The sequence below is a fragment of the Cetorhinus maximus genome, chromosome 8 (assembly GCF_964194155.1).
Source record: "Cetorhinus maximus chromosome 8, sCetMax3.hap1.1, whole genome shotgun sequence".
NCBI classification, from domain to species: Eukaryota; Metazoa; Chordata; class Chondrichthyes; order Lamniformes; family Cetorhinidae; genus Cetorhinus; species Cetorhinus maximus.
The window spans coordinates 129,206,534-129,221,296 of record NC_135886.1 but is presented as its reverse complement, the minus strand read 5'-3'; the positions used below and the strand labels follow the sequence as shown (position 1 = coordinate 129,221,296).

The following is a 14,763-nucleotide window of genomic DNA, read 5'->3' as shown; positions in this document are numbered from 1 at the left end:
TTAAAACCCAGAATGAGTGTTAGCCAACAACTAATAACTTTCTTTCTGGCCCCATGCCTCTTATGATTTTCAACCTTGCTGGTGACTGGTCCTCTGGGCCTTGGCACTTCACAAAATTTATTAATATTCATTTTTAAAAAAACAATATGATAGGCTTCCCTTTAACTGGCTGTCTTTTACACTGTAGGGCAGCTCAGATCAGCTCTGTGCACAATTGGATTTTCTCTGCTGTGGATAGCCAGCGTTAATTTTTAATTCCTTCATGAGATGTGAATGTCGCCAACAAGGCCAGCATTTGTTGCCCATCCCTAACTGCTCTTGAACCAAGTGCCTTGCTAGGCCATTTCAGAGGGTGTTTAAGAGTCAACCACATTGCTGTGGGCCTGGAGTCACGTGTAGATCAGACCAGGTACGAGCAATGGATTTCCTTCCCCTAAAGCACATTAGTGAACCAGATAGGTTTTTATGACAATTGATGGTAGTTTCATGGTCACCATTACTGAGACTAGCTTTCAATTTCAAGTTTATTAATTGAATTCAAATTCCACCAGCTGCTGTGGTGGGATTTGAACCTAGATCTCCAAAGCATTTGCCTGGGCCTCCGGATTACTGGTGCAGTGACATTATCACTACGTCACTGCCTGAGGGCGCAGGGATGGTGTAGAAATATTGCCAAGCCCCCTCAGGTTTTCTGGTTTGAAATGTAAATTTGCAATGCTGCCACAATTGTCACTTGCGTGTAATGAGTAGAGTATCACAGTTGTTTATTCCAGAACTGTGTCCATTTCAGAAAGTGGGTTCTGCACTCATCGTATTTCTATAACTGTTTCAGCCAATACATTTTTTTCATCAACATAGCATTTTTTTATAATCTGGGGTGACTGTGTTAATTTATAATGGAGGGGAGGGCGCTATAATGTAGACAGATCTTTTTGCAATTGAGGTCAGTGTCCGGAATACACTCCAACAATGTGCACTGATCTGAATTTGGATTTGGAGAGATGTGTTTACCATTTGGACATTGCCCAACTTGCCTTGTGGGATAATCCTGATATTTCTCCCACAGGTTTAAAGGGGCAGAGTTTAAGCAAATAGCTCTCAATTGTTTTGAAAGCAGTGAGATGTAATGAGATGAATCTCCACAAAAGCAGTTCTGACAGACTCCTGTGCAGGAAATTTCTGACCCACTTTTTTTTCAAATTGTCTTGGTATTTGCAGTGACTGACCGATATTCTCACATACAGAGGGTCACTTGCCTGTTGAAAAGCATGCATACTCCCACATGAACATCTACATTACATTGCTTATCCTCATTGGAGGTGTTTGTTCCTGTTGGAGGCCTGACCTAATGTCACTTAACCTTTGACAATACAGCAAGACTTGCATCCAGTTGATGTGTGGGCAAAATACTGAGTTCTGTGCTCTATTTGATAGTGAATTCAATCACTCATGGGGCATTCTTGGGAAAGGAGGAAGGAGGTTGAATCTAAATAACTATTAATGAAGTCACTGAAAAGTAATAGAGTCTGTACACATTAGCTACAAGGCATCACTTTAAAAAAAAGGCAGTGTAAGGCCTATCCTGCATGGTTTACATGACTGATGTTCCCCATTACCCAACATCGAGAATGTGAAAGTGCTGACAGCTTCCTAGGTGTTTTCTGCAGCTGATCTCAGTCTAGTTTTTACTTGATGAAAATCTATTAAGTAGATTGGTGCTATCAGTGGGTCTGCAAATGAATATAATGTACTTCCATAGCTTCTGGCTTTCATGGTAAAGATGCTGTGGCAACCTGTTCCAACATCCCACATGATGCTTATTCAGGCAATGCTGTTCATTTGGGGATGCTACTGCAATCCACCCAGACACTGAGATCACCAGATCAGTTGCGTCTTTTTAAAGATATTTTTGGGATGTTACCAGATCCAGTTACCCTGACTCGTGGCTGATTATATTTCCCATCTCTCTCTGGGGATAAACCTCATTTAGTTGATTTAATTTGGGGTTTATCCTAAATGCCAGCACTGATCAAATCCTATAAAATCCTTCCTGTTGGAGGGAATGTTTGGAGCATGGCTGCAGGAGAGAGTGTGGATATAGATCCACAATAACTAACTGGCTGTAAATAGACGCAACCAGCGACTGATTCCAGCAGGGTTTGGGCATCAGTCATCTGCTGATCAGGAGGTGCTGCTCACTCAGTTTGCAGTAAAATAGTTCATTCTCTTGCACCTTTTTTTGTTGACCACCTTTGTGCCTCTAAAGAAGAAAACAGAGTTAAAGTTCTTGTAAAGAAACAATCTCTTCCTTTGCAGATGATGCAGGAAGCGCAAATCACAACGCCAGTGGTGCCAATAGTCCAGAGACAGGTGATGTGGGCTCCCTATCAAGCCCTGTACCACTGCAGCGAATGACTAGACCAAGCGTGGGCAGCCCAAGGGTGGCAGAACCTGAGTTTCCTCTTCGGCAGGCTGTGGGTAACCAGAATTGGCGGCCGTTCCCGGAGACAGAAGTGGGACGGCTCCCACCGAAAATGAAAGACGGAGGTCTGAAGCTTGCACCAAAGTCTGTAAATGGGGTGCCACAGTCTGATCGGGCCAATGCCAGTGCCTCTCGAGCATCATCCTTTCGCTCAAATCCTACTTCTTCCAAGATGGTTTACACTGAAGATGGTAAATGCACTTGATATAATTTAGAGCAGAGAATGGCATGGAATATTAACATTGCAACCTTTCCTAGCACGCTGGTACAATAGAGTGTTTTTCTTCTCCAAGTCTGTCCTATTCATTTCAACATTTTAATGTGAATTGAGGCTCATCAAAATCAATTGTATCAATGAAGGGGCCTTCACTAGATTTTATTTCAGTGGATTGCTTTTGCTCTTAATTCCAGTAATCAAAATAGATGGTACGGGCTTAAGGAATCGTGTAATGACATACTTCTATACATTTTCTTTTAAAAAGGAGGGTGATAGCTAACAGAGAGCAGGATCCGGGGCAATATTATCTAATGGATTGGCCACTGGCCATGTGGAAAGTTGGGAATCCAGATGTGCCTAATTGCACCTCAAAAATGAGTAATAAATACCATCATTGGCATGTGATCTCAATACTCATTCACATACCATTTGCATGTGCACTTTAACTTTTTTTTAATGTATTTGTTGGTAAAATGTGAAGCTCAGCATGCAGTGTTTTTTGTGTGCTTAATTTCCTGGGTTATCTGCCAAAATGGTGCGTAACACAGGTGAAAATACATCTGCTCCATGGAAACGCTAACAATATATGGAGTGGGGAACTATCTTTGTGGGTAGCTCAACCAATCGACTAACTGCTTGAGGCCAGCAGAGTAAAGCAACTTGGCCAATAACGGAAAGCAAGGTATGTCATGGCAAAGGCCAATCAGAATCCAATTATTCTGGGTGGAGAGCAATAAGGATGGATCCGGGTGGAGAGGGAAGGTGGGGATGCATGGAAAACAGAGGGTATGGGTGGGTGGAGAATGGAGGGTGGGGGTGAATGCGGGTCTGGCGCTGCTCTTGTTGTGAGTCAATGAACTCAGCAGTCACCCTGATTAAAATGAAGTGTTGCTCACGACTGTTGGACAAAAACCGAGGAAGTGCACTAAAATGTGGTGGTGTCTGATAAATTAATGCTAAAATTTCAAACTTTTTGAAAGGAAAAAGACTGCAAAACACTGCAATGATGACCATGGATGTTTAAGCAAACATATCAGTAAAATATATTTACTAGCATTGTGTTCAAGGCATTTCCACTAGGATTAGTGCATGTGGGTAAATTATACCTGTGTAATTACACCTGTGACTAGTTGTCAATTTCCACTGGATCTAAGGCTGCTTAAAAAAAATACCCTTTTTACTACTATACTATCCTTCTAGGTTACACACCACACCTCCAAAAAGAGCTACCTGCTCAAACCCAACAGGTCAACACTTTGCAATTCGGATTTATTGCCTTTGATTTTTTTTTTTACTTTCCTAGATAACTGATCCCATTAAGGCTGTCTGCTCAATTCATGAACTGTGACCTCAGTAAATCCCCACTGGCACAATGAAAAGCCTCATGCATGGGCATTTGGTTCAAACAAATTAGAGTTTTTTAAATTTGCTGCCGGTTTGAGGTTTCTAGTTCCCATTTAAGATCCAAGAGCCGAATACATAAAAATAAATTAAGAACCAAACCTCTCGTGCTCAAATCGTGACCTATGGAGCTTGCCGGCAACTCCTCCAATTAGCCATGGCAGGATGTAAATGTTTCGGCTCTGAAGATGACATCTTACACAGAAAGAGGGCAAACTTTACTGTCGAGCGGGTTTCATTTGTTGCCTTGTCGTTGGACTGGTAGTTGACAACAGATTGTCACATCTGCCAACACACACAACCGCTCTGGTTGCCGGCTGCCTCTCCAAGTGCCATTTCTGTCAAGCATTTGGTTAGGCGGTGGTCACGTCTTCACCGTTTCTGAGAATGCAGCGCACTGTTCTATCAGTTTCAGGCAGTCACGTCATTCGTACCCGTACAGTTACAGTTCTGCAACTCTCCAGTCCATGTCGGCCCTTGTGATGCAACCAGATCTTCCCTCCAATTTTTTGTGGAATTCTGAAGATCCCAGCTGTTGTTTGCACCCTGAGCAGGATCTCTCCATTGTTCTCAGTTCTTGTGATTTTTAAAGATGCTGGTCAGAAGCTACATGCCAACAGCTGTTTTGCTAGTGTTAATTCCTGTCAATGATGACTTGGAAATTGCTCTCATTATTGCTGGAGAAGAGATTTGTCACAAAATGGCTTCTCTGAGGCTGAGGGGATTCAATGTGTGTATGATATCTCCCTTTAGCACTTAATGCAATTATAAACCATATAGGTCAGCTCTCCATGAAGTGTGGCAGCATTGACGTAAATGACTGGAAGAAGCTTGATACCAATTGTTCAAAACGGCGACAACTTGCCCATCCCATGCTTTGAGTCCACACATCCAGAGCGGCAGTAAAGAAGGAAAGAAGTAAATCCTGCACTCTGAATCCCACTACCTCATGGAGTGTCCCGCCCCATGTGCCAAAGATCTGTGGGCCGAGAATCAGCCTGTTCAGTCACGGGGACCCATGGCAGAAACTTGCGACCCTGAGCAGACATCATCCTCACATCGCGGAACAGCCGATGAGATCAGGAGGGTCCTGGACTTAACCTGTGCTTTGTGCTGGCTTTACTGAACTTGATTGGGCAGTGATAGGGGAGCTATATACGAGTATCCCTGGGCTGGTGAGGAAACACAGCGGGCAGTGACCTGTCTTAGAAAGTAGATGATACGTCAATCTAGTGAGAACCAGTACCCAGAATGGTCATGTAACCTGCTAACGTCAACTGAGGTTATGCTTGGAGACTGTCCTCTGGCTGAGGCAGCAGAGTTGCTGTGAGACAACAGTATCGCCCACAAACAGTTTTAAATAGAAGTAAATTTGTGTTTGGAAGGGGACAGTACTAAGTACCCCATACAATACAACTCAGTAAAATATTACCTTCTGTGAATGGGGCTCAGATGGAATTTTCAAAACAATTAAAGGAAAGCATTACTGTTATTTTTCATGATGATGTGGCTATAACAGAGACCTGGGTCAAAGAAGGGCAGGACTGGTTGTTAAATATTCCTGGATGCGAGGTGTTCAGGAAAGATAAGAAAGGAAGAAAAGGAGGAGGAGTGGTGGTTTTGATTAAGGAGAGCGATGCTGTTTTGAGGAGGGAGAGAGGTTGTCCCAGAGGGGTCAGAGACAGAATCTCTTTGGCTAGATCTAAGGAACAAAAAAGGTGCAATTACATTGCTTGGTGTAGCCACTGACTAGTGGAAAGGACGTAGAGGAACAAATTTGCAAGGAAATTAGAGGTGCAAGAATTATAGAGTAGTTATAATGGGAGATTTTAATTATCTGAATATAGACTGGGATAGTAGTAATGTAAAGGGCAGAGAGGGGCAAGAGTTCCTAGAGTGTGTTCAGAAAAATTTTCTGCAGCAGTATGTTTCCTGCCCAGTGCCAATTGAGACATTGTTAGAGCTGGTTCTTGGGAATGAGGTGGGCCAAGTGGATCAAATGTCAGTAGGAGAACACTTAGGGGAATGTGATCATTGTACCATAAGAGTTGGCTATGGTAAAGGACAAGGACCAATCCTGAGTAAGAATAATTAACTGGGGGAAAATCAATTCAGTGGGGTAAGAATGGATCTGGGTCGAATAAATTAGTTTGCAGGAAAAATTGTAGCTGAACAATGGGCTATCGCTGAAGAAGAAAATAGTTCGAGCACTGTCAAGGTATATTCCCTCAAAAGGCAAAGGTATGGTAAACAAATCCAGAGCTCCCTGGATGACAAAAGAGATGGAGATTAAGATGAAGAAAAAGAAAAGATGTGCTTACGACAGATGTTGGATGGATAATACAATGGAAAACAAAACTGAATATAGAGGATTCAGAGAGGAAGTGAAAAAGCAAGTAAGAGGAGCAAAGAGAGAGTATGAAAAGAGACTGGCAGCTAACATGAAAGGGAATCCCAAAGTTGGCTGTAGGCATATAAATAGTAAAAAAGTGGTAAAAAGGAGGAGCGGGGCTGATTCAGGCACAAAAAGAGGATTTACGCATGGAGGCAGAGGGCATAGTTGAGGTATTAAATATTTTGTTAAATATTCCTGGATGCGAGGTGTTCAGGAAAGATAAGAAATGAAGAAAAGGAGGAGGAGTGGTGGTTTTGATTAATGCAATTATAAACCATATAGGTCAGCTCTCCATGAAGTGTGGCAGCATTGACGTAAATGACTGGAAGAAGCTTGCTACCAATTGTTCAAAACGGCGACAACTTGCCCATCCCATGCTTTGAGTCCACACATCCAGAGCGGCAGTTGCTTTTCTTATTTGCTTTTTCACTTCCTCTCTGAATCCTTTATATTCAGTTTTGTTTTCCATTGTATTATCCATCCAACATCTGTCGTAAGCATATCTTTTCTTTTTCTTCATCTTAATCTCCATAATTCATAAAATTATTTATGAATACTTTGCATCTGTCTTTACCAAGGATGAAGATGCTACCCAGGCCACGGTGAAATGAGAAGTAATTCAGACATGTTGAAGGGTTTAAAATTGGATAGGCCGTTTGTACTTTAAGTTGATAAGACACCGGGACTCAATGAGATGCATCCAAGGATACTGGGGGAAGCTGTGGAGGCACTGACCATAATTTTCTGGTCTTCCTTAGACTCAGAGGTGGTGCCAAAGGACTGGAGCAAATTTTACACCCAAAAAAGGATATAAAGATAAGCCTAGCAACTACAGGCCAGTCAGTTTAACTTCAGTGGTGGGGAAACTTCTGGAAACAATAATTCAGGACAAAATTAATAATCACAGGGACAAATGTGGGTTAATTAAGGAAAGCCAGTATGGATTTGTTAAGGCAAAATCATGTTTAACAAACTTGTTGGAGTTTTTTTGAAAAGGTAAAAGGGGGTTGATAGGGGCAATTCTTTTGATATGGTGTACATGGACTTCCAAAAGGCATTTGATACAATGCCTTACAACAGACTTTTGAGCAAAGTTGTAGCTCATGGAATAAAAGGGACAGTAGCAACGTAGATACAAATTGGCTGAGTGACAGGAAGCAGAGAGTAGTGGTTAACGGATGTCTTGTGCTGGAGGAAGGTTTGTAGTAGAGTTTCCCAGGGGTCAGTGTTGGGATTGATCTATATTGATGACCTAGACTTTGGTGTACAGTGGTCAATTTCAAAATTTGTGGATGATACTGAACTTGAAAGCATTGTGAACTCTGAGGAGGACAGTGTAGAACTTCAAAAGGACATTGACAAGTTGATGGAATGGGTGGACGAGTGTCAGGTGGAGATCAATGTGGAGAATTCACTTTGGTAGGAAGAATACAGAGAGTACAAAATAGAGGATACAACTCTAAAGGGGGTGCAGGAGCAGAGGGACCTGGATGTATATGTGCATAAGTCAATGAAGATGGCAGGACATTGAGAGAGTACATGAGCAAGGAGGCTATATTGAACTTATGTAAGGCACTAGTTTGGCCTCAATGGAGTATTGCATCCAGCTCTGGGCACCATACTTTAGGAAGGATGTGAAGACATTGGAGAGAGTGCAGAAAAGATTCACAAGAGGAGTTTTCAGGGATGAGGAACTTCAGTTATGCAGATACATTGGAGAAGTTGGGACTGTTTTCCTTGGAGAAGAGAAGGCCGAGAGGAGATTTGATAGACGTATTCAAAATCATGGGTGTGGATAGAGTAGATAGGAAGAAACCGTTCCCATTATTGGAAGGATCGAGAACGAGAGGGCACAGATTTAAAGTAATTGGCAGAAGAAGCAAAAGCTACATGAAAAACTTTTTCATGCAGCTAGTGGTTAAGGTCTAGAATACACTACCTGAGAATGTGGTGGAGGCAGGTTCAATCAAGGCATTGAAAAGGAATTAGACTGTTATCTGAGCAGGAAGAATGTACAAGGTTACAGGGAGAAGGAAGAGGAATGGCACTGGTGATTTGCTTCTGCAGAGAGCCTGTGCAAACACGATGGGCTGAATGGCCTCTTTCTGCACTGTAACAATTCTGTGATTCAACGGAGGGTCAATGTATCCTCATGACCCTCAAACAGGTTCCTCTGCTGGTGGAAGCAGTAATTTCTCAGTGTTTGGATCTTAGTTGCCAGTATGAAATAACATTATTTTTCTTCTTTTTCAGGCGATTATAGTAACATTAATGTTCATCGAGCCCACCAGGAGAAGACCTCATCTGGCCTGCAACGTCCTCCCATGAGGCCACCAGATCCTCCTTGTCGAGATAAAGTCCCTCCACCACTGAAAGTAGAGCAGTCCACTAGCATGGAAGATACTTCATCTTCTGTGTAAACTTCCTTTTTTTGAATTGTATTTTTGTTTCTCCTCTTTTTTCCCCCCTTGTCCAATTGTCCTGCATCATCTTCTGAAGACAGTGGCTTACAATGAAGTATAGCTTCACAGGCATCAGATGCCCTCAGTTATCATTCAATTTTGTGTTCTCACTCATCCTTGCTCTCCCAATCTCTGCCTCCCCGTTCCCCCCTCCCCCACCCTCCCTCTCCGCTCTCTATCTGCTCTCTCTTCCCCTCTTTTCCCACTCTCTCCCCCGCTCTTCCCTTCTTCCCCCCCCCGTTCTTCCCCTCTCTTGCCCCCATTCTTAAGGCCACTTAAATGCCTCATCCCAAGCCCCCACCGTGTCCCCCCCACTATTTTACCCACGGCCAAGTGGGTAGGCTGGCAGCTTTAGCTATATAAGTTGGTGTCGGGCAAGAGGGGGTGACCCCAGGTGTCCCCTGCGCCCATCAGAGGTATTTCCCACAAGGTCATCCTTTCCCCTTTACTCACCCCTCTCAGCCTCTCAAACCCGGTCCCCCACACCACCTCACCCCGCTCGCTGCAGGGTGCCAACCAGGCCCGCCGATTCCCTGGACTTGCCTTCAGCCCAGCGTCCATAACCACCTTTTCAGGGACTGCCTGTAGTCCCAGCAGTGGCCACCACTCAAACCTGGCACTGCTGGGACTACAGAGCTGCTGACCAGAAGGATTGCCTGGCAGTTCTCTCTAAGGCGAGATTTTATCCTCCCGATGGGGCAGAAGTCGTGCCTTGAGCCAATTACCGCTATGCCAAACTTAAATGGCTGCGGGACAGTTCGCTTTTTTGTGGGCAGGCTCCCAATCGACTTTTTAGTCGCAGGGTAGGGGGTGGTGGTGGGTGCATGAGTACAGGGAACATGGCACCCCATGGTTCCGCGACTTGCTATGTTAAGCCAGCTGAGCTATTCTTATGTGCCTTAATATACAAAAAAGTATTTAAATTGATCCATTCATAACAATTTTGGAATTCTTTATTGTTTTTGTGGAATTAAATCCCATTTCCCTTCCTTATTGCTTATTTAAGATAACAATTGATGGACTGCTGTTACAGATCTTTCTACAAACTAGAGCCTCTTGTGACTTGTGCAATCTCCAATTCCAGGCCATGTCAACATATTGCTCTGGTATTTTAGATTTTACAAATGAACGGGAGTGTTTTGTGAAACTAATTCAATGAAAAATTCAGAAAACAAGGAAAAAAACCCACCAGGGAAACAGAGCACCTCTGGCTATTGTGAGCTGGCTGTGGTGAGGGGATGAATAGATAAACTCTACTAATTTGATACATTTTTCCTCGGCGGGTTGCCTGCTCCCACGCAAATGGGGTTAGGCTGCAGATTAGCCTTGACCTCGTTGAATGGTGGAACAGGCGCGAGGGGCTAAATGACCTCCTCCTGTTCATACGAGGGACTTCCTTTTCTGGACTTTTGGAGGGAAGCCCTTAAAAGAGACTATCCTGAGACCACTGCCTTCACAACCCAAAGCAAATTAAACCCTCGCCCCTCTAAGCCAAGATGTGTATCATATATACATTTTCTATTAAGACACATATATACATTTTCTATTAAAAAGAAAAACGGAAACTAAAATCGCAAACCTATTTTCAATCTCATTCCTTTGAATGCGGGTCAGTTTGCCAATAATTTTTATTGTTTTTCTAAATGAAGTTGAAACCCATTTACACAAAGCTGGGATTAGACCTTCTAACCCTCACAGTGTGAACTCGGCATCTAAAGTACTGCACTGTTCATTGTCTGAAAATTGATTATTTCACTGCTCATAGCAACTTATTTTTCATGCTCTCCCTCAGGTTTAGTTCGAATACAATCTTCTTTCAAGTTAAGCAGTCGAATGCAAAAAAAAGATTTCTCCTGGGCTAGGAGAAACGTTTAGCTTTGTTTAAAGATGTGCTCGCAGGAAAGGCTGGCTGAGTGCCACTGTTTTATAATCAGACTGAACTGGCAGTTAGCACAGTCAGAATCTGTACCAATTACAGGTTTGAAATTTCCAACAACTCGCTCTGCTGGGTTGGGTATATAGCCATGGGCATTTCTGTCTGCATCAGTTTCGCGTACAAAATTCTGAATTTGTTTAGAATAAAATGTTACTTTGATTGCACCTTTTGGCTAATTTTTATTTTTTTGGGCAAATTGCGGTGGAGTTTTAATACAAATCGCTTGCTATAATTCTATTTGTCCACGCAGACTTGAACTCCTATTTCTAAGAGAACAGATTGTCTGCCCCATTCCTCTATCGACCACTAGGAGATGCCAGGTCACCTCAAACATCCCAAGCTAGAGTTGGCCTCACCCCTGGAGTGAGACTGCTGCAGGTCCTCATCAACATGACTTCAGTTCGAACCTAAATGGGGGAAATGTGAAACTGTGCCTTAAGACTCAGCTTTTTGGGCCAGCTTCTTTCTAGTCTTACGCTTTAATAAATCAAAATGGTGTGATGAAAGGTGACCATTGATTCACTGTTTAATTATACACATCAAGGTGGTTCCCTGATTCAATCATTAACATTCAGCACTAAAATTGCTGGATAACTTTTTTATAGCACTGATGAAGCCTAGGATCCAATTACTAATCTAATTTATTCATGGCTTTCACAAACAAATGAATGTTCTGGTTTTATATGAACACCAGCTGTCAAGAAATAAGCCTCTACGGCGGCTTATTTAACCATTTCTGTTTTTCCCAGTGAGGGTTAGTACTTCCCACCATGGTGAGAGCGTGGTCCTTTCAGCCATCTTTATGCTCTCCCACAGTGTGTCTCGGCCCTGACTTCAGGAAAGTACCGTTTACCACAATGAAAAGTGGATTGAGATTTGCCCCAACTCATTTCGTGTAGTACCCTCACAGGAAGACCCTCACTAAGTATGTTTGGGGTAAATTGGAACTCTGGTGCCAAAGGTGAAAGGTCATTGTCCGCCAACTCGCTACGTCATTGAGATTCTCATGTTCTCCTAGCTCTTTTTTCTCTCTTCCTCCCCCCTCTCTCCACTTTTCCCATCTTCTGAAACTAGTGATTCATGCTGGGGTACATTTTGACTGCTGCGATTCCTGAATGAGCTCTCTCTCGTGTCTCTCACCCTTTTGATTAGGGTAATCACTGGTACATGGTGACTTTTGATTCCGCTCTACGTTTAACACACAAAAGCAATTTCTCGCTTTGAGCTTGGAGGGATGGTAAAAGGAGTCTTAATAACTTGCTTTTTGGAGGATTTTCGAGAACTGTTATGCTCCTCGAGCACATTTTTGCAAATCTTGTGAATTTTGCTTTGCGTTTTGAATTTCAGTAAAAATGGGTCAACAAAATTAAAACCATTTCTTTGAATGAAATTGCAGACTGCTCTTTTTCTTTGGCCCACACTTTGCCTTTACAAGCAGTTTCTGGGTAAGCAACACCCTGGCGCCTGGGGTAGGCAACACAGTGCCAGCTCATAGCAGCCGTGCAAGGCGTCTGTAAGACTCCTTTATCCAAAGCTGTGACAGTGATAACTCTGACTAAATTCTAGTCTTTGCTTTTTAACAAACGTGATTATTTCTACAAGGCTAATGTGGTCTACAGGTACACTTTTTGGATTTGCATGCTAAAAAAGACATCCATTTCACTCATACTACCAAATTAAATATTTAGTAACTCTTAAGCACTTGAACTAGAGTGCAGTTTCAGCAGGCAGTCACTGGAACACAGAGTAATAATCTTTCCTGTTGGATTTATGATAGTTCACTTTTTGCAAGGGAATTCTTAGACTTTGCTGTTTTAATTTATAGGGTTGCTTCCAGAGCCAAGTTTTTCGAAAATGCTGCTAGAAAAACAGGCGGGTAAGAGACAATAATTACTACTGATGCCTTTCCATAACCCATGGGTAATCACTCACCTCTTTGCAAAAACCTAGTGCATAAATCTTTTGTTCCCAAAAGATTTATCCTAGTGATCTTCTGCACAACTATTTTTTTTGTAACAAATGAATGCTTTAAGGAGGAGTAAATTCTACAAGGAAAGCTTAATCACCAGGATTTCAGAACAAAGAAGATTGCTGAGCGTGACTTGTGCTGAAGTTCTCACAAAATCAAACTTGCTGCTTAATAAATCTCGAGGTTAAACACAATTGGCCATTCGTTTTCACGCTTTCATAATGAATACTTGCAGCAGGTTCGGGAAGTTGCTTCACTATTTGTACCATACGCTGACTGCCAACGAAAGGTGTGGTATTGCAAGGCAGGAGTGGAGGAAAGACTAAAGGTATAATTCTTCCAATGCTGCTAAGTTATCAATCTCAGCTACATTGCCTTGGGGTTGCAATTTGCAGACAGATGTTTTTTGATGGTGCAGTCAGTTACTGCTCAATAGGAAATATATTCACAATTAAGTGCTTACAAAGTGACTCTGGAATTTCCTCAGAGGGATTGGCTAACGTAACATCGGCAGAAGATTGACAGAAACCCCGATCCACATACAAACAAGGTTTCCCTTCTGATCTTGTGCTAGAGTTGTGATGGTTGATCAAGTGAACTCTTGAGGAAATCTCCGGTGACTATCTTTTAAAGTGGCAGCACCTAGTTTAACTATGCAGGTGCATTTTTAACCCTGTTGGGTGGATGCTGATGTCTACATCCACTAGTAGACCTTAGTACAGGATAAAGGACGTTGGGAAAACCTGGCATCACACTTAATGTCCAGGCGAAATTTCTAAGGCTTGAGGTTTTGATGGTGAAGTTTAAGTTGCATTTACTGTTTTCATTGTACATCATGATTTCTGCAGGTTGCATGAATTAAGCGTGTTGAGAAGATTGAGTTGAAAGTAATAAACATTGATCCCAGCAACTTCTAATCTATCTCACCTCTTCACAGGATCTCAAAACCTTTTTTGGAAATGCTTTCATTGCAATTATTCTTTGATTAAAACATGCACCGGTATAATGTCCATATAATAGTCTCTCTGGGATTATCCCTGAGGGACTGGACCAGCAAATAAAGCTCTGGTAAGAGAGCGAGCGACAGAAAATAATCCAACCCCTTGTTTATGATAAAACGAGTGTGCTGGAAATACTCAGCAAGTCTGGCAGCATCTGTGGAGAGAGAAAAACAGAATTCACATTTCAAGTCGAATATGACTCCTCTTTAGAACTGAAGAGAGGTAGAAATGTGATGGGTTTTAAGCTGTTGAAAATGGAGGGGGAGGCTCAGGTGGAACCAAAGGGATAGGTTAGTGGGCGGGGATAACAAGATGTCATGGAACAAAAGGCAAAGGGAGTGCTAATGGTAGTAGTGAAGAAACAGCATTGGTCCAGGGTAGGTGTTAATAGCAGAATAAAGGTCAGCAGTATTTTGCTTTTATACTCTTGTTTATGATGGTAAATGACACAGAAGAAAGCATGGTGATTTAATTCTTTTGAGTGTCACAAGGTAAATTTAACGAATGACCATATTTTGGAAAGTTGGGCTTCCTGTCAATGTTGGTACTTTTCACACTGAAACTCGCAGCAATTAATTAACATGGTTGATGACTGGTTGTCATACTTCTGTTGTGGATGCTTTGAAGTGTGTCAAGAGAACCTGTATGTAACTAACAAAAACAGAAAATGCTAGAAAAACTCAGCAGGTATAGCAGCATCTGTGGAGAGGGAATCAGAGTTAAGATTTTGAGTCTGTATGACCCTTCTTCAGAGCTAAAGAGAGCTGATTCTCTCTCCACAGATGCTGCTAGACCTGCTGAGTTTTTCCAGCATTTTCTGTTTTTGTTTCAGATTTCCAGCATCCATAGTATTTTGCTTTTATCTATATGTAACTGTATTTGGGTTAGATTAAGTGAGGA

At 42.4% G+C, this 14,763-nt stretch overlaps 1 protein-coding gene across 1 annotated transcript in view; it reads left to right on the top strand.

The window, feature by feature from the left end:
- ophn1 (oligophrenin 1) overlaps positions 1–14,763 on the top strand; it is a 203,321-nt gene that overhangs the window by 159,673 nt on the left and 28,885 nt on the right. Inside the window, exons 20-22 of the mRNA XM_078547587.1 lie at positions 2,317–2,673; positions 8,749–8,911; positions 12,719–12,769. Of these exons, the coding sequence (XP_078403713.1) occupies positions 2,317–2,673; positions 8,749–8,911; positions 12,719–12,769 (571 nt within the window). The remainder of the gene's footprint in view (positions 1–2,316; positions 2,674–8,748; positions 8,912–12,718; positions 12,770–14,763) is intronic.